This window comes from Eumetopias jubatus, unplaced genomic scaffold, assembly GCF_037043125.1.
Source record: "Eumetopias jubatus isolate StellerSeaLion01/CBP00866 unplaced genomic scaffold, mEumJub1_p1.0 scaffold_8, whole genome shotgun sequence".
Lineage (NCBI taxonomy): Eukaryota > Metazoa > Chordata > Mammalia > Carnivora > Otariidae > Eumetopias > Eumetopias jubatus.
Window position 1 is genome coordinate 43,467,085 of NW_028274814.1, and position 21,655 is coordinate 43,488,739.

At 48.7% G+C, this 21,655-nt stretch overlaps 1 protein-coding gene across 2 annotated transcripts in view; it reads left to right on the forward strand.

Annotated features, from left to right (window-relative positions):
- The window catches only part of NTF3 (neurotrophin 3), a 67,508-nt gene extending 46,234 nt beyond the window's left edge, over positions 1-21,274 (forward strand). Inside the window, exons 1-3 of one of the 2 annotated variants that reach the window (XM_088025540.1) lie at positions 14,871-14,997; positions 15,335-15,340; positions 20,480-21,274. In XM_088025540.1, coding sequence (XP_087881666.1) covers positions 20,501-21,274 — 774 coding nt within the window. In that variant the 5' untranslated portion in view covers positions 14,871-14,997; positions 15,335-15,340; positions 20,480-20,500. Of the gene's footprint in view, positions 1-14,870; positions 14,998-15,334; positions 15,341-20,479 lie in introns of those variants that run through there. The other variant, XM_028121242.2, reaches the window with a different exon arrangement.
- Positions 21,275-21,655: the final 381 nt, after the last annotated feature.

Here is a 21,655-nt window from a genome sequence, read left to right on the forward strand (position 1 = left end):
ACGGGCCATAGAGGTATGGGCTACACAGGAAAAGGGGGAGGCCAGAAACAGAGGAGACAGAATCACCGGGAATTAAAGATCAGTGTGCTGTGGGAGGCAGGGAAGGGCAAAGACTCAAGCACCGTACATGGTGCCCTTGCCTGCGAGCAAGCACAGGAGGCTGGAGGAGGAGCAGGGCTTGGGGGAAGGTGGTGACATCGGCTGGGGACACACCGCCCTCAAGATGCCTCTGAAATATTCAAGTGGAGACGCCCAGCGGGCAGTTGCATCCGCAGACCTGGAGTCTAGGGCTGAGGTCTGTACTGGAGGCGGGGCTGTGGGAGTTAGGCACACGTGGACAGGTGTGCGTAGTTGTGCAGTCATAGGCACAGATGAGAAAACAGAGGATTGGGGGAAACCGCACTGAATGTACTGGTGGCGGTGGACGAAACCATGTGAGTGCTGTCACAGCAGCTGAGGGAAGGACTGCAGGCATCTGCCTGATTGAAACAAGGTGCTCAGCGGTGTCCTGGTAGTGCTGCTTCGTGAGCCACCTGGTGCCCTGGTGATGGAAGGTGGGGATCCTGTCTGTGGCCAGGGGCTGAGGAAATGGATGGAAAGGCAGGTGCTCGTGTACGAAGCTGGGCTGGGACAGGTAGTCGTCCTTAGAGGAGGACAACTATTTTCTTTTTTAAGGTTGGCAACAGGTGGACACTATGTACCGAGGGGAGGAAGTCCATGGCGGCGGGGGAGGGGGGGTGGGGGGTGGGGACAGGCTGAGGATAGAGCCAGGTTGGAGGCCCAGATGGAATGAGTCATCCCAGCAAACAGGAGGGATTGGGACCAGTGTGTCACCATGTAGGACCTTTTAGAGATGGGGCACCTGGGTGGCTCAGTCGTTAAGCGTCTGCCTTCGGCTCAGGTCATGATCCCAGGGTCCTGGGATCGAGTCCCGCATCGGGCTCCTGGCTCAGCAGGGAGCCTGCTTCTCCCTCTCCCTCTGCCTCTCTCCCTGCTCATGCTCTCTCTCTGTATCTCTGTGTCTCAAATGAATAAATAAGATCTTAAAAAAAAAAAGGACCTTTTAGAGATGGCTGTGACAAGGACAACTGGCCACTCGGAGGAAATGATGGCCGACCCAGAGCAGGCCGGCAGTGCAGCCCTTCCCCCGACCACATGATCAGTAGCACCCCTTTCTCTTTTGGGAGTGCGTGGGTTTGGCGAGTGTAGGATCCGTCCCTTCAGCCAGGCACGTTCAGGTGGATTCCGGCGGGTAAGGAGTTAAGGAGTTCTTATGTGAGGGGCTCTGTGAAGTAGGAGGCAGGGTTTTCTGTGTTCTAAGAGACTTCAGGAGACAAGCATCCTCCTAGGAGCTGGAAATACCAGCAGCACATTGTTGATCCAAGCAGGGGCTGAGCTGAACCTGAGAACATGAATTTGCTGGGCAGCAAAGAGTGCATCTGTGCTGTTCCTGCCGCTGAGCAGCCTGACAGTCAGCAGGGAGGACGGAGGCTCCAGTCCACCTGACACCCGAGGTGGCCACAGGGCAGATGTGCCCACGGCTGGCAGATCGGCTGAGCCCACACTCCGGGCAATAACTCATACCAACAGTCAGCTCTGCGCACGAACACATTTACTGCAGCTTTATTTATGAGAGCGGAGAATTGGAAATAATAAATTTCCTACAAAGGGGTGTAATCCAGTAAATTACAACACATTCCTATGATGGAATATTATGTAGCCATCAAAATTTTGTTTGTGTAGAATTTTAATATGATAGGAGAATGCTTCAATTATAAGATTAAGTAAGAATGTCACAGAATGCCATATATCAAACATTCTCAACTATGGAATGCAGAGAAAACTTCGCATGTGTTTAAAAAAGGCTGGACACAAATATTCCATAATGATACTTGTGGGAGCTGATAGATTTCTTTATATACTTGTACATTTTTAGAATATTCTTCAATATGCTCTTATTTTATAAAGAAAAAGTCTCTAGAGAAATTTATTTAAGGAAAAAATTCTTTAAACATAAGAAAGGGTGTATGCAATCATAGTTTAAATTTGTCTCCTCAGAAAACCATTGTAGGGAGTTTTAATTCCCTCAGGACTCACCCAAGGAACGCCATCAGCCTGGCCTAGTGTCTGAGAACATGGATTTCGGTGTTAGAGAGGCCTGGGTTTGAATCCCAGCTCTGCTGCTAATCCTCACTACCTGCTTAGCTGTGTGGGATGGCCATGGTGTGATCTCAGGCTAGTTACTTTCTCTTGGGTATAGTTTCTTTATTTATGAAAGAGGCAGAACTACAAATGCCCCCAGTCTCATCTTTATAATTCCCAAGCCCCCAAAACTCCAAACCCGGTGTCGTTTCTTAAGGTTACAGCAGATCCATTTGGCTACAAAATATGACCTGAATTAACACAATCTCCCTCCCTTCCATGAACGTTGACAATTTTGCAGCAGAAATATGAGGTCGTTTCATCATGGGCTACTGCCCCAGGCCCATTGAGAGTATGAGGTGATATACAGGGTTTCAGATAAGAGACTATGAACTGGGGGGCCTTCCTGGGAGGGTTATTGTAGAATTAAATCCGTTATGACTGTAGAATTCCTAGCACGGTTCCTGGCATGGAGTCCTGCTCAGTAAGGTTAGCTATCATCATTATTGACCATCTAATTATATTTGAACCTTCTCTAAGTGGACTGTATGATTTCTGCTTGCCCTTTTTCCTTCTGTTCCTTTCCTCATTGGGACCTTCGAGAAGACTGAAGTGTGGTTTACTCTGGGAACGTAGGCTGACATGTTTTAAGACACAAGAGTGGGAAAAATAAGAATTTGCCCCAGGTAGTTCTCCTGCCTCTTTTCTTCTTCTGGATTTCTAGTTTCCTGGAGAATAAGCCATAGGGAATAATGCACGTTCATAGAGCACCCATGTAGTTGAAGAACACATCAAAGGATAAGTAAGTCTGATTGCCTTGGGGAAGAACTGAATCTCAAATCATATGTGTTCACTGTGGGATTGTAATATATTTATAGCATAGTTGCTCTCCATTTTGCTTTCAGCTAAAATTAGTCTAATATATAATATTTTTTAATTTAAGAATGATCTTTTATTGCTTTCCATAGGAATCCACAATCATATATTTTGTTGTAAGCCCTTCTAATATTTTTTAAAATACAATTCAGTTCACAAAACTTTGCTTTGCACTCAACCTTTTCAGAAGCATGAGTAGGGTACAAACTGAGGTCATCACTTCTTCGTTTTCCTGGATGAGTGGCGCTTCATAAATTCTGTTAGTGTGGCATTAGCCAACTACGTTATTAACATCACCAAGGGGAATTAAAATGTATCATGTTCATAGGATCAAAAGTTCCACGTTCTGAATCGATGCCAGTGTATTTCCAGACCCTTCCGTTTGACCACAGTCTGCAGTGATCCCCTCCCTCCAACCACATGACTCACCCACACTGGGGTAGAAGTCACTCACGGCTCCCACACATCTCTGTGGCCCCGTCTGCTTCCGTGCGGTGGAGTTTTTGCCTTCACAACATCAACATAGAGTCACAGAGCCTCGGGTCTGGAAGGAAATTTTTTGCAGTCGGCTCTATTAAATCCAGTTAATCTAGTCATTTCGACTGCATGCCTGGAAACTCACTACTGCATGCTTTCTAGTAAGCTGAAATAGATCTCCCTGAAATAGATGGCTCTATTTGTGAGTCGGTCCACTGGCGGAAGAGCCAGTCGGTTGGCCAGAAATGACAGCCCCGCCATGAGCCTACAAGCTTTTCCACCTCAATCCATCAGGTCCTTGTTGGCCCCACCATGGCATGCCCAGCACGGCATCAGGACACATTCCTGCACATTCTTGGGTTCCAGCTTCTCCTCCGGATTAATCCATTCATTAGCACCAAATTGCAGGGTGCCTTGCCAAGCCCATCAAGCGTAATTGGAGCTTCTGAAGTCGGATCCCCCAGTTACATTAGTTCAGCTGTCTCATTAGCCACCGTGCATCATCCAAACCCATCATCAGCCATGTTTTCCTTCATTATTGTTGTCATTTTCTTAATGCAGGTATTGTGGAGAAAGATTGTTTCTAACACACACTTTTGCTTAACCTATTGTTTGATCTCCAGAATGTGGTAAATCTTTACACTAAAAGGAGGCAGGTTGGGGGAGGGTGGGAATAGGGTTGGCTTGTAAAGGAGTAGATGCTGAACTTGGGCCAATGGCAGGCCCCATCCATCTGCCGGGACAGGGGGTCGCTCTTGCAGCCAGAGGTAGCCCCGCTTCGGGAATGACCCACTTTGTGTAAGCCGGCACATCAAAGATCCAGTGAGCCTAGAGAAAAGTGCAGTGTGCATTTTGTACGGTGGGGGCTCTCCCAGAGTTCACAGACAGCTGAAGGAGCTCGCTTCCTGGAGGATCACAGCCATGGTGTCTGCACTCTGGACACTTTAGGCCTTTGATAGTAGAGCGGTTGTCTTTTGGGAAGACTGTAGGACCAGGAGTGAGGGAGCAGGGATTCAGGTTCTAGTTTTACCTCTAGCTGTGACAACTTTGAGCCTATCACTCACCACCTCTATGCCCTAAATTTCTCAGCCTTAAAATAGAAATACCCTCTTTTATTTTTTAAAGATTTTATTTATTTATTTGAGAGAGAGAGAGAGAGCACGAGTTGGGAGGGCAGGGGCAGAGGGAGAGGGAGAAGCAGACTCCCCACGGAGCAGGGACCCTGATGCGGGGCTCAATCCCAGGACCCTGGAATCATGATCTGAGCTGAAGGCAGACGCTTAACCAACTGAACCACCCAGACGCCCTTAGAAATACAGTCTTTTAATTTTCCTAATTCCATCCATCTAGACCAAAAAACCTAAAGACAGTAGGATACAAGTTTTAAATTGCAGTTCTTGGCAAATAGCAGGTGCTCGGTGTATCACCCTTCCTTTCTGTAAGAGAGTTGATGATTCTGCTGTGTCCCCAGGTGTGTTTCTCTGCCTGGGACCCACGTGTCTGTTCTGGAAGGCCCTGAGCCCTAAGTCTAGCCCCTGGGACCTCATGTTTTCTCCACTTGCCCCTGGCTGCACCTATTAGGTTAAGGGGATGCCTCACTGCCTGTCTCAAGGTCCTCTACTTGCTCTCCAGAGCCCCTGTAAGGATGAAGCCATTAAATACAATTATGCTTTTGAGGAAGAGGGGCTACACACAGTCCTCAGACTCCCTTGACCAATTTGAGGTCTTTGGCCCTTCCAGCGCAACCCCTCCAAAGCGGTGGAAACCCACCTTCTGTCTTTTGGGAAACCCACAAAAACTAGTGTGAGAGCCATGCATTGTGTTTTACAAGAGTCGAGCCCAATCATCCAAAGACGTATCAGAAAGTCACAAGGGGTGGTGGGGCGAGGGGGTGGGGTGCATGGGGGTAGGGGTGGGTGAGCAGGGACGGAAGGTCTGTTTGTATCCCCATGAGGAGTATTGGAAGTTATTTGGAAAAATCTCTTTGGCCTTTATTTACCATGGTGGCTAGCCACGGGACGAGGTGGGATCCAGGCTGGGAAAAGGAAAACAATAGAATGCTGTGTTACCGCTGCTAGAAAAGCACGCTCTTAAGCAAATAATGTGGCAAGCTCAGTCGGAGCACTGCTCAATTAGCCCCAGTGCTTAAAGGAGGGTCTCCCTGCAGCTGGTGGTGGCAGCGGACGCAGTGGGCTGGGGCGGAGGCCCGCTGGAGGCAAACCTGCAAGACTCCTCAGTGGGGATTGGCCTGGGCCCGAAAGCACAGAGCACTCCAGCCTGACCCAAACCCACGGTGCTTGAACAGAAGGCCTGAGAGGGGCTGGATGGGCTGTTCTAGGGAGAGGCGGTGTGGGGAGCCCATGGATAATATGACCAGAAAAGTGAATGTAAACGTTTCATGCAGAGAGTGACCGACATATGGAACGTGTTATCGGGACGGGTTACAGGCTGGAGGAGCTCCTAGAGTTTTTCAGGGGTGGGATGGGGGAGGGGGAAGCCTTCAGAAACTCAAGGAGGTTTCTAAACAAAAGGAATTTGAGAAGGGTTGGAGAAATAATGAGAAATGCAAACTTGACCCAGTGTTTCTCTTTCTGTCTCCTGGGCTTCTCCCCTGCCTGTCCTTACATGTTTCCAATTCACAGGGACCCAAGAAGGCCACTGGAGCCATGTGCCTTACTCTTTAGACGAGCAGAGCCAGTGCAGTGTGGGTGCGTGCATGTGTGTGTGTGCGTGTGTGTGGCGAGGGCGGGGGTTAAGGAAGACCCCCAGAGCCATCTCTCAATCCTCTGTGTGCAGGGGGGCCAGAAAGAGAATCAGCCCAGAGCCTTGCCTTAGACCCCCTTTGGGGGGCACACTGATAGCACTGGAATGATCTGAGGATGATTTATTCTGATCCCCTCACTCTAGAAGAGCAAACTGATGCCTGGAAGGTGGATGGGGGAAAGGCTTATCCAGGGTCTCACAGTGACTACAAGTTGGGAGGAGCCCCCCCCCCGTCTTTGGAGTCCTCTTCACACTTGGGTTTTCTCCCCTTGTCAGCATCCCTCTCCCAGCATACTGCACACACACACACACACGTGCATACAGTCACACACTCCACACAATCACATGCAGACACACACCACACACACACACATTCACAGAGGTGTTCACACACACACACATGCCACACACTCATGCAGACATATGGACATACACACCACACACAGATATTCATAAAGACACGTAGACGCCACGTGTGTGCACACACACACTTACACACTCACACACAGATATCCACACAGACATGCACACCACACACCTGCGCAGACACACACATTCACACAAACACATATATCACACAAATATTCACACAGACATGTGCACATAGACACACCCCACACACCGACATACATACACATGTTCACAAAGACACACATATACATACACATTACACACTCACATGCAGATGTGCACAATCCACACAGATATTCACATGGACACACACACACAGATATATACACAGACTCACACACAGACATACACACCCCCGCTTTGCCACTTTGCAGTCAGGCCCATCGGGACTGCAGCACCCCAGCTGGAGCACACCCTCAGGTGATTGGCGGCTCCAGGGGACCCCTCCCCTTCACAATTCCAGCCTCAAGTCATCAGCAGTGTGCTGGCAGTGGTCCTAAAGGTCCATTTTAGATCTGTCCTCCAGGAATTTATTCAGACGCTTCTGGGCAGATTTCATGAAATGTCATCCTTGAAACTAACAAATGACACATTTAATCTATATAGTTTTTCCCGCTCTGGGTGTTTGCTTACTTTCACTATGTAGCAAACCACCCCAAACTTAGTGGCATAAAATGCAACCATTTTTGCATTTCTCATGATTTTGTGGGTCAGGAATTTGGGGACTGCTGGACTGGGTGATTTTTCTGTGCCATGTGGCCTTAACAGAGGTTACTTGGTGGTATTCAGTTAGCTGACGGGCTGGTCTGGATTATTTAGGTCAGTTTTACTTGCAAGACTCGCGCCTTGGCAGGGCCATCTAGAAGACCATCAAGGGGAGCCTCTCCAGCATGCTGGCCTTGGGACTGTCAGGTGATTCACGCAGTAGCTCAGAGCTCCCACAACAGGTGGAAGCTTCATGGCCTCTTAGGGCCTAGCCTTGGAAGTCATCTAGCATGACTTCACTATACTGTACTGGTCAAACTGCCACAGGCACCCACATACAAGGGGAGGGCACGTAGACAGCACCTCTAGACAGGAGTGTCAGAAATGAGCAGCCTTTTTTAAACTGACAACATGCTTCTGTGTGATATCTGGCCCCAGTGTATTTTCTGGCTAGACCCTCCTGCAGATTGACCCATTTTCAATACCTGATATATCAAGAGAGCCTCTACTTATGCTTAAAGCTCTCGCAAGCTTCCAGGGTTCTGCGACCAGCTTTTCTTCCGAGAGCATGTGCTATCAGAGCATGTGCTGTTCGGCATCCTTAGAATCATAAGGACAGTTGGTTGGAATGCAGAGAAGCTCTTCAGAAACAATGAGGTTTTCCAACATAATGGTCTTGGGGGCGTTGAGGAACAGAAAGACCAAAGGGATGGAAAAGCCATCAGGGTGGACATGAGGCCATCCAGCCTGATGGCAGGATCAGACATGGAAAGGAAAACGCATAAAATCCCAAAGCCCTTGAGGAATGTGGGTATCATGTGAGGGATGGTGCTGAGGCAACACGGATATTTGTGAAAGGAAGAAGAAGGGAAGGATTCTGTTTCTGTGGGCTACGTCTCTGGCTGGGTCAGGTTATGAACACTGCAGCCCTCTCACATTGTAGTGTTGAAGGTGCCATGTTGGTCAGCCTCACAGGGGGCCCCTCTGCCTCCTCGAGGAAGTTCTGCAGCCAGTGAGCCTTGTGGACAGGTTTCCCTCTTGGTGTTCTTAAATATAGTGTCCTGTGTTGGTTCCAAATGAGCAGCACAGGGCTGGTCCTCTGGAGAGCTGGCTTCTATTTCTGGCTCTTCTACTAATTTGTTGTTTCATTTGGGGCAGGTCACTTTCCTGCCATAACCTTCCCATGCTACGAGAATCTGAGTGGATTAGGATGTGGGTACCTGGCTCCACAGCTTCAAAGTGACACAGAGAAATGGGGAGGACCCAAAAATGAGACCAGTAATGAGGATCATTTGGTCTGGCAAAGAAATGGCTCAGGGTTGGCAGACGGTAGTAGAAAAATAAGAGTATTCCATCTAGAAAGAACCTTTAAAACTCTTCAGTTTGAGGGGCGCCTGGGTAGCTCCGTCAGTTAAAGCATCCGACTCTTGGTTTGGGCCCAGTCATGATCTCATGGGTCTTGAGATCAAGCCCTGTGTTGGGCTCCGCGCTCAGTGGGAGTCTGCTTGAGATTCTCTCCCTCCGCCCTTGCCCACACTCACTCTCTCAAATGAATAAATAAACATGAAAGGAATATTCTTTAGTTTGAGAATTCTTCACCTAGGATCTTTGGGCCTCTGGGTGAGATTTCAGGGAGTCTGAATTGAAAATTTGCTGAAAAGTTGTTCTTTTATGCGCACATGTATGCTTCTTAGGGGAAAAACGTTTTCGCTTCTGTCACATTCTGGAAAGGGTCAGTGATCCAAAAATGGTTTAGAACCACTAAGAACACAGTACTTTAGTCCACCAATGTTATATCATGTGATTCCTAACCAGGAGGGATAAAGCCTCCCCAGGTGAGATGGCATTCCAAGAGTGTGAGTGCGTTTTTCCTGTTGTCACCGTGACTGGGGGGACATGACTGGCATTCCGTAGATGGGGGCCAGAGCTTTGTGTGGGGGGGACAAGACTGAGCAATGAAGAACTACCCTGCCCAAAGACCAGCAGCACCCTGTGGAGAAGCATCATCGGGAACTGAGACCCTAAGACGAGCAATGATTCTCTCTTTGCCACAAAGCTCATTAGTGGCCGAGTTGGGTTTTATCCATAAATCAGAGCAGGAAATGTGCCAGGAATCCACATTATTTTGTTTCTCCTTGCCAACTGCAAATATACTACAAAGAAAACCAAAGAATCAGAAATCTATCCCACCTTCAAAAAATCCAGCAATTTATAAAAAGAATCCCTGGGTTCTTGGTCTTCTTCACCATCAAATAAGGAGGGAGGAAAGAAGCATTTTACCTATTGGGAAGCTAGGGGGTATATAAATGAGCCCAATAGCCATAAGTGGCGTCAGTATATTTTTCAGCCACTATGAATTGGTGATACCAAGCTTAGACTGTGAAACGTACTCTTCACATTTCAGAGGCCCTGTCTTGGATGTCCCTTTCTCTAAAAAGGAAAGAAGCATTAATATACCAGCATGGTGCTCACTGCCTAGTTCACTGCAAGCAAGTGGCAGGTTCTTAGACTCTCTGGAATGAACTAGGAGGTGTTAGGCACTATTGGCTGTAAGCAAGGCCCGCAGGGTCACCCAGACAGGGGTTCACACCCTGGCTCTGCCTCTCAGTTGATGTGTGATCTCTGACAACATGCCTTAATCCCTCTGAGCCTCAGTTTCCTCAACTGAAAAGTGGGGATAATAATCGTATCTGTGAGAATTAATTGAGATAATCCATGTAAAGTGTCCCACAAAGTCCCTAGCATATGGCATGGCTCAGTAAATGCTAGCTATTATTACAAGCGATTATTATGACTGTGTCTGTGATTAAAGACAGCTTTGGGTTGAGAGCGTTGGTGCCAAAATTGCTTTCAGAGGACAAACTCTGGGATGGTTTTCAGTCTCGCCCAGCTGCCCAGAAAGAGAGCCGTAGACTGTTTGGGAATCAAGTCATAATGTTTATGAAGTGCCTACTGCACACTCAGGTTTGGGTGGGAGATTGATTTTCTTCCTGTGTGCACATCCCACCATCACTTTACAAGTGGGTGAGAAGAGGCTCAGGAAGTCACACAGACGTCTCTCCTGCCTCGGTTTCCTGGTCTGTCAGGGTGTTCAGGCGAATGATGGTGGCCAGGCTGAGCAGAGGGGAGAGATGCCCAGAGGAGTAGGAGGAAGCCGTGGCATGGGAAGTCTTCAGACCTCACAGTTTCCTAGAGTGGGGATCCAGGCCAAAGATAGCCCCAGACCATTTGCCAATCCCTCATCCTCATGAAAGGAGGTTGGCTGCGGGGTCAGCGGGGAGTCTAAGGGGGAGACAGAGGCTATATTTGACACGGGCCTCATCACCAAGCCTGGAGGAGAAAGGCTGCCATCTGACCACACTGCAGCCAAGTCCTCATGGGGCCAAACCATTATGGTTTGGGTTGATCCCATTCTCACTGCCGCTGCTCTGGTTGATGCACAAAGGTATGGGCGTTGCCAAGTCAGCTGCGGTCTTGGTTTGGAAGAGGCATCCAGAGTTGTGAATGGAAGTTGTGCTTCAGGATTTCCCTCGGCTTCCAGCTCTCAAGATGAAGCCAACTTCTTTTTCTGCCATTTTGAGACCCAGCCTTGGCTGGGTGGACTAGATAAATAATTTATCATCATCATCATCATTTATTATATTTATTAAAGATCATGGGGCACCTGGGTGGCTCAGGCGTTAAGCGTCTGCCTTCGGCTCAGGTCATGATCTCCGGGGCCCTGGGATCGAGCCCCACATCGGGCTCCCTGCTCAGCAGGAAGCCTGCTTCTCCCTCTCTCACTCCCCCTGCTTGTGTTCCCTCTCTCGCTGTGTCTCTGTCAAATAAATAAATAAAATCTTAAAAAAAAAAAGATCAGTTACTCAGCAGCCCCTACCTTGTAATAACATTAACTTACAGCTGTATAGCATTTTGCAGGTAATGCAGATTTCTGACCAAACCCAACTCCAACACGAGGCACAAATCTAAAGCAGAAGGTTGACTTGGACAGTTATTCTCTGATGCTAAGAGTTGAATTCCAGCTGTACCCCCAACTGTCCATATAACTGAAGCCACCTTCTCTTCTGTGTTTTCACACTCGGAAAATGGGGTTTCTCCCGATGCAGAAAACAAAACCAAAATCAAAATGTCTTAGGATATTAAATGACACAATAATTTAGAAAGAGCCTGGCTGTAACGCATCCTCATCTTGGGGACTACAGTGTGTGTGTGTGTGTGTGTGTGTGTGTGTGTGTGTGTGTGTGTGTGTTGGTGCCCATGCCCACACACACATAAACCCATGCATGCACACTTTTATGCACAGTGGTGGATCAGTGTTAGTACCCAGAACAAAGAAACTACATGTATAAATACATGCCATTATGGCCAGTAGCTGGATTGACTCAGATTTTCTCTGCAGATCCTTCCTTGTCCACCCTCTGGCCATGAAATGAGAGTATGTAGTATGCAAAGGATAAAGTAAATCTGGATTTCCTGGGGCTTGTGTTGGCATAACAAGCTCCTTTCAGATCTCTTTGCCAAGACAGGGCCACGCCGGAGGCTTCCGTGGCCTGGAGAATAACTGTACTACCTTGCTCTTGGAGCTGTTGAGGCACATTGTTTTGACATATGCCATACCTTCCGTCTTTCACTGCCTTGGGGCCAGAGGGGAGAGTATGCTTTGAACAATGTAGAATTCCTCTTCCAACAGCTGTGCAAAGCAAACTCACAGCTTTCAACTTCCATCTCAGGGCATCGAGCTTGGTTTTTGGATATGGGCTCCTTGTCCATTCTGGAATCTGTCTTCCTCATTTTCAGGTTTCCAAGGGGGACCAGCTTCAGAAATTTCTTTCTGAGGGAGGCGAGGAAACCTTTTGAGGTTCTCTATTTTGTTTTGTTTTGTCCTAGAATAGGCCTTCCCTGTTGACTGTGTGCCTTGTTTCCCCTGGGAAGCCAGCAGCCCCTGAAAGTTGAGGACCTTGTCCGATCCCAGATCTCAGGCCAAGTGTTGCCCGTGTCGGACAATTTCTGAACCTGGAGTTAAGTATTTTAACAAGAGGAACAGGAGAGCAGTCCATCTCCCAGACTCTACCCTTGCCAGTTTTGACTGTATAGGTGCGGGTTCTGCCCAGGGATCAGGGCTCTCAAATGAGATGTCACCAAGTGAAGCACAGAGAAGAGCTCTTCCTTCCTCTGGTCCCAGTTCACTTCCAGTTTGGGGGAATGCAGAGCACACTGGTTGGCATCTTTTGGTGACAGCCATCCACTTGCTCTCCAATCTTGGTTCTATTTCTTGCCCTCTCTGAAGCTCAACTTACGTACTTTTGTGCTTCATAAGACAGGCAACATAAGAGTTGCCACCACTCCAGAGTCGTGCTCAGAGTGAATGAGGTAGAATTTAGGAAAGACCCGTAGGGCTATAGGGGAACAAGACGGGGCCATGGAAACCCACACAGCCCTAGTCATGTGAGTTCATTTCTCATTTACTCCTTGTAGCCGTTCCAAGTCGCTCCTTCCCTTCATCCCTTTACAAGCATTTCCCTCCCTTGTTGGTTTTGGATTCATCTTGCCCCCAGTGAGTTAACCTACATGTTTCCAGTTTGAATCTCATCGTGCTATTTCCAGGCTGCCAACCCTCACGGGTGCTGGGGAATAATTGATCTGTCCTCACCGGTGTTTGTAGCACCTTCCCTTTGAGCGTCATCTGTGCATTTTAATTAATCTGCCACTTTTTGCTCTCTCCTGCTTCCGGATCATTAATAAAGAGATTAACCAAGACCAGACCAATCCCCAGCGGAGGTTCCACCAGGATCTCTCTCTCCCGGCAACCAGCCTTGTCATGGGTCAGAACATCTTCATATGGCCCCACTGACTAATTTTCAGGCCTCGGGACCTGGGTTCCGAACAAAGCCAATTTGAATTAATTAAGATTAAGATATGGGGAGCAAGCTTAGCCAGTCTTCTATATGGCCTTGGTCTAATATTTCCACCACATTCCTTTCCTTTTTGTCATTCTATTTTAAATCTATCGCTTTCCCACCTCTCCCCCTTTCCAGTCCCTGAACAAGATACTAGGGTTATCTGGCAGGATGTAGTCTTTGGGGCCCTTAGCATTAGTCAGAGACCATGTCATAGCTGCAGGAATTCTCCAAAGATTTAGGCCCTCTGGATACAGCTGGACAGTGTCCTTGTTAATCCAGCCAGAGAAATGCATTTGCCTCCAGAGGATGTGGCTGTAACAGAAATAATGAAATCTCTTGAATTTGCATATTAAAAACTTGGCACATTAAAAAGTGCTTCCACCTTGATCTCATGCCTCCCTGAGGACAGCTAGAGCACAGCCTCTATGCCTTACTTGTAAGTCACCCTCATTTCCAGTGCTGGCACCAATGCCAGGCCTTGAGATAGTGCATCTGGTGCTCCGGCCACTATAACACATGGCCTCTGCAGGGATGGGGGACCTGCAGAGGAACTGGCCGACCTGCAGAGGGACTGGCCTTGGAGGACATCGGGCCTAAGGGGGACAGCAGTTTGTTCTTTCACAGAGAATATGCAGAGGAAGAAGCAGGATGCTCCCTGGCCTGAGATCCTGGATGGGCTTCTGCCAAGCCTGGTCTGGAGGCCACCCTAACACTTAGCCTCAAACACCTAGAAACTCTGCCCAGAGCTGAGGATTCCCGGGGAGGTGCTCAACCTGCAGCTGCCTTGGTTCCAGCCTTGGAACTTGAACTTCCTCTGGAAATAAACTCTCTGGAATGTTCGAGAGCAGGGACAGACAGACCCCATAGCATAATCCGTAAGGGCATCAATTCCAGAGCCAGGCTGTGATCAAATCCTGGCTCTTCTGCTTGTTAGCTGGTTATTAACCGTCTTGTGCCTCAGTCTCCCCATCTGAAATGACGAATGTTGGTACCTACCTCACAGGAGCTGTTACCGAGATTAAAGAGTTAATGTATATCGGTCCCTGGCACATCGCATTTTTGTTCCTGATGCCCGCACTCCAACCAGGCTAAACCTTCACTCCACACGTGGGCAGCAAACAAGGTCTCTAGGTCCATGGTCAGGAGGAGGCACGGGTGCTGGGAAGCTAGTCGTGGAGAGGTAAATTGGAAGTCAAAGGAGAGCGCCCCAGGTGTTTGTGTGTGATGGGGACAGACACGAGTGGCTGTGGGCTCAGGTCCTGTCCCACCCCACTCTCCATCCAGCTTTCTTTTCCATTTCAGCTGCTTTGCCCAAAAACCCTCTGTGTGTGTGTTGTAAACTGAGCCAGAAAGGAGAAATCAGAAATTGCTCTCTTTTGAATATTTTGAGGGATGGTGAAACCTTGTAGGAATGTTGCTCCAGGGACTGAGAAAACACCATATGTGGGAAAGCATTTCTAAGTGAGGAAAATAGCATCTGCTAGTTGGTCAGGATCTTGGAAAACTCCAAGCAGGGGAAATGGGCACTGGGGAGAGTGTAGGAAGGGGGTTTTACTGAGGTCTTTAACAGGTCTTTTTCCAATTATAGCCAAGAAGAGCCTGGGGACCATGGCCTACTTCAGAGCCAGGCCTTATATTTTCTTTGGGAAAAGTAGGCAGAGTTGAGTGGCTTCCAGACCAGGCTTGGCAGAAGCCCATCCAGGATCTCAGGCCAGTGAGCAGTGTCTTGGGCAGGTCTCGATTGTGGTAGGCACTCATTCACTAAGCAGACATTGAGACTCTGCAATGGACCAGTCCCGTGATAGGCAGCGGGCACGTGTGGATGAAGAAGGCATGGCCCCTCAGACAAGAGAAGACATACAGCCAATGATAACACAACAGGATGCTTGGTTGGGGGTCTCTATTAACAGTGACCAAAAGAGAAGGAGAATAGAGGTCCTTCTAAATTGAAAAATTCACTGACGTGTCTTGCCTGGGTCAAGCCAGGACAGCCTTCCTTTCTTCACTCCCCACTCCAGGGAACTAGCCTTCTGGGGAAAGCCCAGGGGTGGAAGATGCAGGTTCTGGTGATCAGAAGGAGCCAGAGATCAGATCTAGGCTCTTCTTGTGCCCAGTTTATTCAGAAACAACACTTCACACCTTCCCGTGCTTGTTTGCTTTTGAGATTTTCCTCTTCTCTGTGCTTCCAGTTTGCGATAATCTTTTCTTCTCCCACAACTCGTGTGGCTGGTCTGAGATCCAAGCACTTGCTAGCAGTGGCATTTGGGAGAAAGCTCTGTGTTGGTGCAGATTGCTGTGGGCTGTATGTGGAAAAGGAATTCCTGACTTCAGCTGCTTGGTACCTCGTATGTGTGTGTGGACAGGCATGCAGCAACTCTGAAGTGCAGAGAACTCAAATTCACGTTCAACAAACATTCCCAGGGTACCACTACATGCCAGATACTGTGCTAAGAGCTTTCCTGTAGATTTCATTATTAACCCCTCACAATAATGTTGCTGATGCCCAAGCCACATTTATGTATTGAGCTTTAGAACAGGGTGTCCTCTGTCACTTTCTGCCATTACTGAGGGGTCTAATCTTAGATTACTCCCTCCGTCCCCACACCGGGCCTCAGTTTCCTTACTTGTAAAAATGAGGGGTTTACACAGGGTCCTTTCCAGCTTCAAACATCTGTGTTTTGGAGAGGCCTAGTAGCAACATTCTTGGACATGCTCACTATGAGAAAGCTACAAGCAGATTATCAAGGTGGTGGCCACAGGCACCCGTGCTGGGTTTTAATGCAGCCTTACAAGTGGGTTAGAAACCCTTACCAGTCTACAGATGATTTATTCCCACAGCTTGTTCTCAAGTATCATGGTAAGGTTTTGGATTTGATGGTAAAAACAGTGGAGCTCCAGAAATGGGTAGGACCAATGCTAAGAGGCATTTGGAAACTTTCTTACATTATTAATTTTTCATGTGTGTCTCACCCCCACCTCCACCCATATGGCCTGATTTCTTTGTGTTGTTCCTTTTTTTTTTTTTAAGATTTTATTTATCTATTTGACAGAGAGAGACAGCGAAAGAGGGGACACAAGCAGGGGGAGCGGGAGAGGGAGAAGCAGGCTTCCCGCTGAGCAGGGAGTCCGAGCAGGGCTCAATCCCAGGACCCTGGGATCATGACCTGAGCCGAAGGCAGACGCTTAAGGACTAAGCCCTCCAGGCGCCCCTCTGTGTTGAGTTTCTGTGCTTGGGACCGGAGAGAGGCAAAGTTGTCTAAAAGAGTCAGGAGACCTGGGTTCTAACCCACTCAATGCCTAGGGCTCCCAGAGGCAGTGCACAGCCAGGTGGTGTGGTAGGAGCAGTCCGCCTAGGTGCAACAGTGAGTATTGTCTGGACAGAAACTAAAAATAGTAATAAAATCAACTACACGTTATTCTGCTTTTTATAATCAGCATGCTTTTGCAATTCTGAGCCATATCCATGATACAGTGTTCCATCCTGACGATCCTGACTTCTCCCACTGCCCCATTTAGTTTCCACATTTCTTTCTTTCTTTCTTTCTTTTTCTTTCTTTCTTTCTTTCTTTTTTTCAAGATTTATTTATTTATTTATTTGAAAGAGAGAGAGCATGAGTAGGGCAAGGGGCAGATGGAGAAGCAGACTGCCCGCTGAACAGGGATCTTGATGCGGGGCTCCATCCTAGGATCCTGAGATCATGACCTGAGCCAAAGGCAGACGCTTAACTGACTCAGCCACCCAAGCGCCCTTGGTTCCCACATTTCTTGGTTGCCACTGCCCAGAGGAGGAAAGCAGGTCGTCATGAGAGCCTTTTAATTTTGCGCATCCCCAGGCTCTCCCCACCAGACTGCAGCTGAAGTTATGGCTCCTGCCCACAGCTCTGAACGTGCCCCCCTCCCATGCAGCACTCAGTGGGCTTTGCCCATTCCTCTTGACCAAAAATGGTTTTCTACTCTTACCTTCATACAATTTCACCAAAATGGAACATTCTAGCTCCTGCAGCCAGGGCTGGCTTCATGGGTGTGCTGCCAGTGCCCATCGCCCCAGGCCCTGCACTCAAGAAGGGGACCCCCACTCAGGGTTTAATGCTTTGTGGTTGTCATTTTGAAATTCTTAAGAATTTTATCTTCAAATATGTGTTCTGTAAGTGAGGTCTGATGGGACAATGGAGCATGCACCCAGGGGGCTTGGAGTGTTGGCTCAAATGCCGTCACCCCTCCTGCGACCACCTTGCCTCTAAATTATTTTCCAGTGAGCCCTCCAAATTAGGTCGCTCTTCTGACTTCAACTTCCGTCCCCGCCTCCCTGCACCCAGACCATAACCTCCACTGTGTATTCACCGTGGCACCGTGGCCTGGACGCAGTGCAGAGGCACAGGCGGGAAGGGGCTCCTGGCCATGGAGGAGAGGGAATCTAGTGAGTAAAACACAGAGAGCCCTGAGGCTTGTCATACCTGCCACCACATCCAATCGGAAACATGCGGCAGGAATGCAAAGGAAGTGGTGGTTGCTGCTTTTGGCAGGCCTGCTTTTGGGGGCCTCGCTTCCCAACTGGGCACTGAAGAATGAGTGTAATTTCAACAGGAGAGGTGAGGAAAGGATGCCAGCGGAAGGGAACATGCACATGGCTCCTAAAGCTTTTCAGGCAGCTTTGGAAGAGTAAATGGGCTGGGGCCGGGGTGTGCTTGCCCAGCTGTAATCTGACGAAAAGGGCAGCTAGGCAGGGAGTGCAGAGGATCCCTCTATCCTGTGCGTTTCTCTTCCTCCTTCAACTGCAGTTAGGTTTTCCCCATCTATACAATGAAGGAGCTGGATTCAATGCTTCCTTTATATGGCTCTTCTACCCCTTAAACCCTTTGGTTCCTATTCAGGCCCCAGCCATAAAGACACTTCCCTCTGTAGCCCCAGTCCAATGGCACCATCCGTCTTTCTTCCCGTCCATGCACCCTTGTCATTCCTGGCTAATCTGTGCATCGATTCTCATTCCCTCTGGGACCTCCCCTCGCTGACCATCCTTGATCTATTTCCCCATGAGCAGGTACCCTGTGTATTCTTAGCTTACAGTGGCCAGGCTTTGGGAGGATTTAACAAATTGTTTTCTGATAGACTTTTAGTCCCAAATTGCTTTATTGCAGCTGTATTCCGTTTGGAGGGGGGAGAAAGGGCATGCAATTCTAGTTGCATGCATGCCATACATTGTGTGTTCAAGATTCATTTTGTTGGGCCTGCAACATTGAAGGGATTGTCAGTTATATGCAGAGTGGGAGGGGGAGTAGTTATCCTGTGGGAACCACTTTCTTAGGATAATAGGATTCTTAGAGAAGTCTCTAGGGGTGGGCAGCAAAGCTAGAATCCTTCTCTCAGCTTTGACCTTGAAGGAGTCAGTTGTCCACAAAAGTGGTTCCCATGGAAGGAAGATGATCCCTTTATCAAAGAGGTGGGCCAAGAGCCAGGAAGAGGAAGTTGGAGCAAAGTGCCTGCAGCATTGCTGGCCTTTGGGACAAGAGAGCAGTACTTCAGACAAGACGGGGAAAGAGGCTGCATCTGGAAGTCCCGGGAGCAAGTTAGCGTGGGCAAGCTCAGACATGGGTACTTGGTAAGCAGGGCCGCTTCTCTGATTACTGTGTCTCTCTTGTTTATTTCCCTTCTATTTTCCCCCTGGATTTACTAAAGTCTCTCTGCAAATACCAAAGGTGAACCGAGGGAAGGGCTTTTATTTTCCATGCTTAGAGCCTTAAAGAGGAAACCGTGAGCCCCTGGGGGCCAGTGAGGTGGTAGCAATGGTAACTAAGGTTTGGCTACCCCACGGGGGTGGTGTAGATCACAGAGTGCAAGTGGAGATCGCTCCTGCTGCCAGCCCTCCCCGCCTGAAGAGTCTCCGTCCAGCGCCAACCTTCAGAAAAGCTGGGCTTTGCTCTAGTGAGGGAGAGACCAGCCGGAAAGGTATCTGGAGATCAGCCCTATAATCCCATAAGGACCCAACAGAAACCCCGTGTCCAGGTTCTGCTCTGGCAACAGAAGGAGAGTGTGGATGGGTTCAAGTACCATTTAAACGAGGAGATAGCAAAATGAAAATGCAGCCCCCAAAAGAAACACTGTGTACTAGAAACTTCACATTAAAAGGCCGAACAAGAAAAAACAAAAAAGGAATCCACAAGGAATCTTGCTGTTCAGGGCAAGTCCAGCCCATTAGCTTGAGCCGGTTATTGCCGTGCCTCCAACTTCTGCAGGTAGTGCTCTGGGGGGAGGGGTCTCTGGGAAGCAGCTGGGTGTCCTGGTGAGGCATGTCTGTTGGAGAGCTCAGCCAGGCCCCCTCATAGAGTGGGGAGCAGCCCTCATGCTCATTAGAAGGGCGGGAGAACAGCTCCACCAGACGGGCCCTGGCCAGGGATGAGCCCATTCTGATGCTGCAGTGTGCAGGCATCTGACCCATCCCCAGCCTCGGGGTATTCCTTCCAGAGACCCGGAAGCTGCATTAGGTGTGGGGGAGGGCGGTAGAGCTATGTTCCTTAAGACCATTGCAAGTCTGCTCCTGTTGCTAAAAGAATGCAAATATGCCTTTATAATTTTCAGGTACAACTTCATAATTTGCCAAGGTGGAGTGGACCGTGGTCTTCTCAGGCTCAAGTGATAGCTAAAGAAGTGGCAGGACGTCATCCACACACAACAGAAGTCTGCAGATAAGCGCAGACCTCAAATGCAGATGGCCCTGGGGGATTTCTGTCTAGGAAAGTCCTAAGTGCGAGCCTCCTCCTCCCTCTGCCTTGGAGGCTTTTGGGGACCCGGGTCCTGGGGACAGCCCTAGCTCTTCTATACTGAAGACCTCGCCACTCATGTTTTTGGTTTATTTAGTTTAAAAAAAATTATTTTGCCCTCTCTGTCATTCACGAGCACAAGACACACAAACGCGCGCGCACACGCACACACACGCACACGCACTCCCCTTTCCCTAGCACACAGTCACCATGCTAGAGTAAAGATTATTGAGGGAGAGGCACGTGGAAGTGTAGGAGGAAAAGGCACTTTAGAGATTCAAAGGACTCGTACAGAGGCAGTACTTCCCAAGGAAAGAGATGGACAACCCTGGTCTCTGGACATCAGAGAGGAGCTGGGTGTTCTTGCTGCCTCTCACAGGCTTGCTCAACCCACAATGACATGGATTCAGCTGCCACAGCCTGCCATTAACCCCTGTGTTTCCTTTTCAGATCTTACAGGTGAACAAGGTGATGTCCATCTTGTTTTATGTGATATTTCTCGCGTATCTCCGTGGCATCCAAGGTAACAACATGGATCAAAGGAGTCTGCCTGAAGACTCGCTAAATTCCCTGATTATTAAGCTGATCCAGGCAGATATCTTGAAAAACAAGCTCTCCAAGCAGATGGTGGACGTTAAGGAGAACTACCAGAGCACTCTGCCCAAAGCAGGGGCCCCCCGCAGGCCGGAGCAGGGCGAGCTGGCCAAGTCAGAATTCCAGCCCGTGACTGCGATGGACACAGAGCTGTTGCGGCAGCAGAGACGTTACAGCTCGCCCCGGGTCCTGCTGAGTGACAGCACCCCCCTGGAACCCCCTCCCTTGTATCTCGTGGAGGATTACGTAGGCAGCCCCGTGGCCGCCAACAGAACGTCACGGAGGAAGAGGTACGCCGAGCACAAGAGTCACCGGGGGGAGTACTCTGTATGCGACAGCGAGAGTCTGTGGGTAACTGACAAGTCATCGGCCATCGACATTCGGGGACACCAGGTCACGGTGCTGGGGGAGATCAAAACCGGCAACTCTCCCGTCAAACAATATTTTTATGAGACCCGATGTAAAGAAGCCAGGCCTGTCAAGAACGGTTGCAGGGGGATTGACGATAAACACTGGAACTCTCAGTGCAAAACGTCCCAGACCTATGTCCGAGCACTGACGTCAGAAAACAATAAACTTGTGGGCTGGCGATGGATACGGATAGACACCTCCTGCGTGTGTGCCTTGTCGAGAAAAATCGGAAGAACATAAATCGGCATCTCTCCCCATATATAAATTATTACTTTAAATTATATGATATGCATGTAGCATATAAATGTTTATATTGTTTTTATATATTATAAGTTGACCTTTATTTATTAAACTTCAGCAACCCTACAGTATATAAGCTTTTTTCTCAATAAAATCCGTGTGCTTGCCCTCCCTCAGGCCTCTCCCATCTGTTAAACCTTATCTTGTGACCCGGCTCTCGGGAGACGCTCTGTAAAATCTATGTACACCAGTATTCTGCATTCAGTATTTGTCAAGGCCATGGCTGTCGTTTTAGTAAACTTGTTAAACTCAGATGCTGTCAGAGTTGTGTGTAGACACAGTGATGCCCCTCCCCCTCCTGGTATACTTCATGTTTGATTA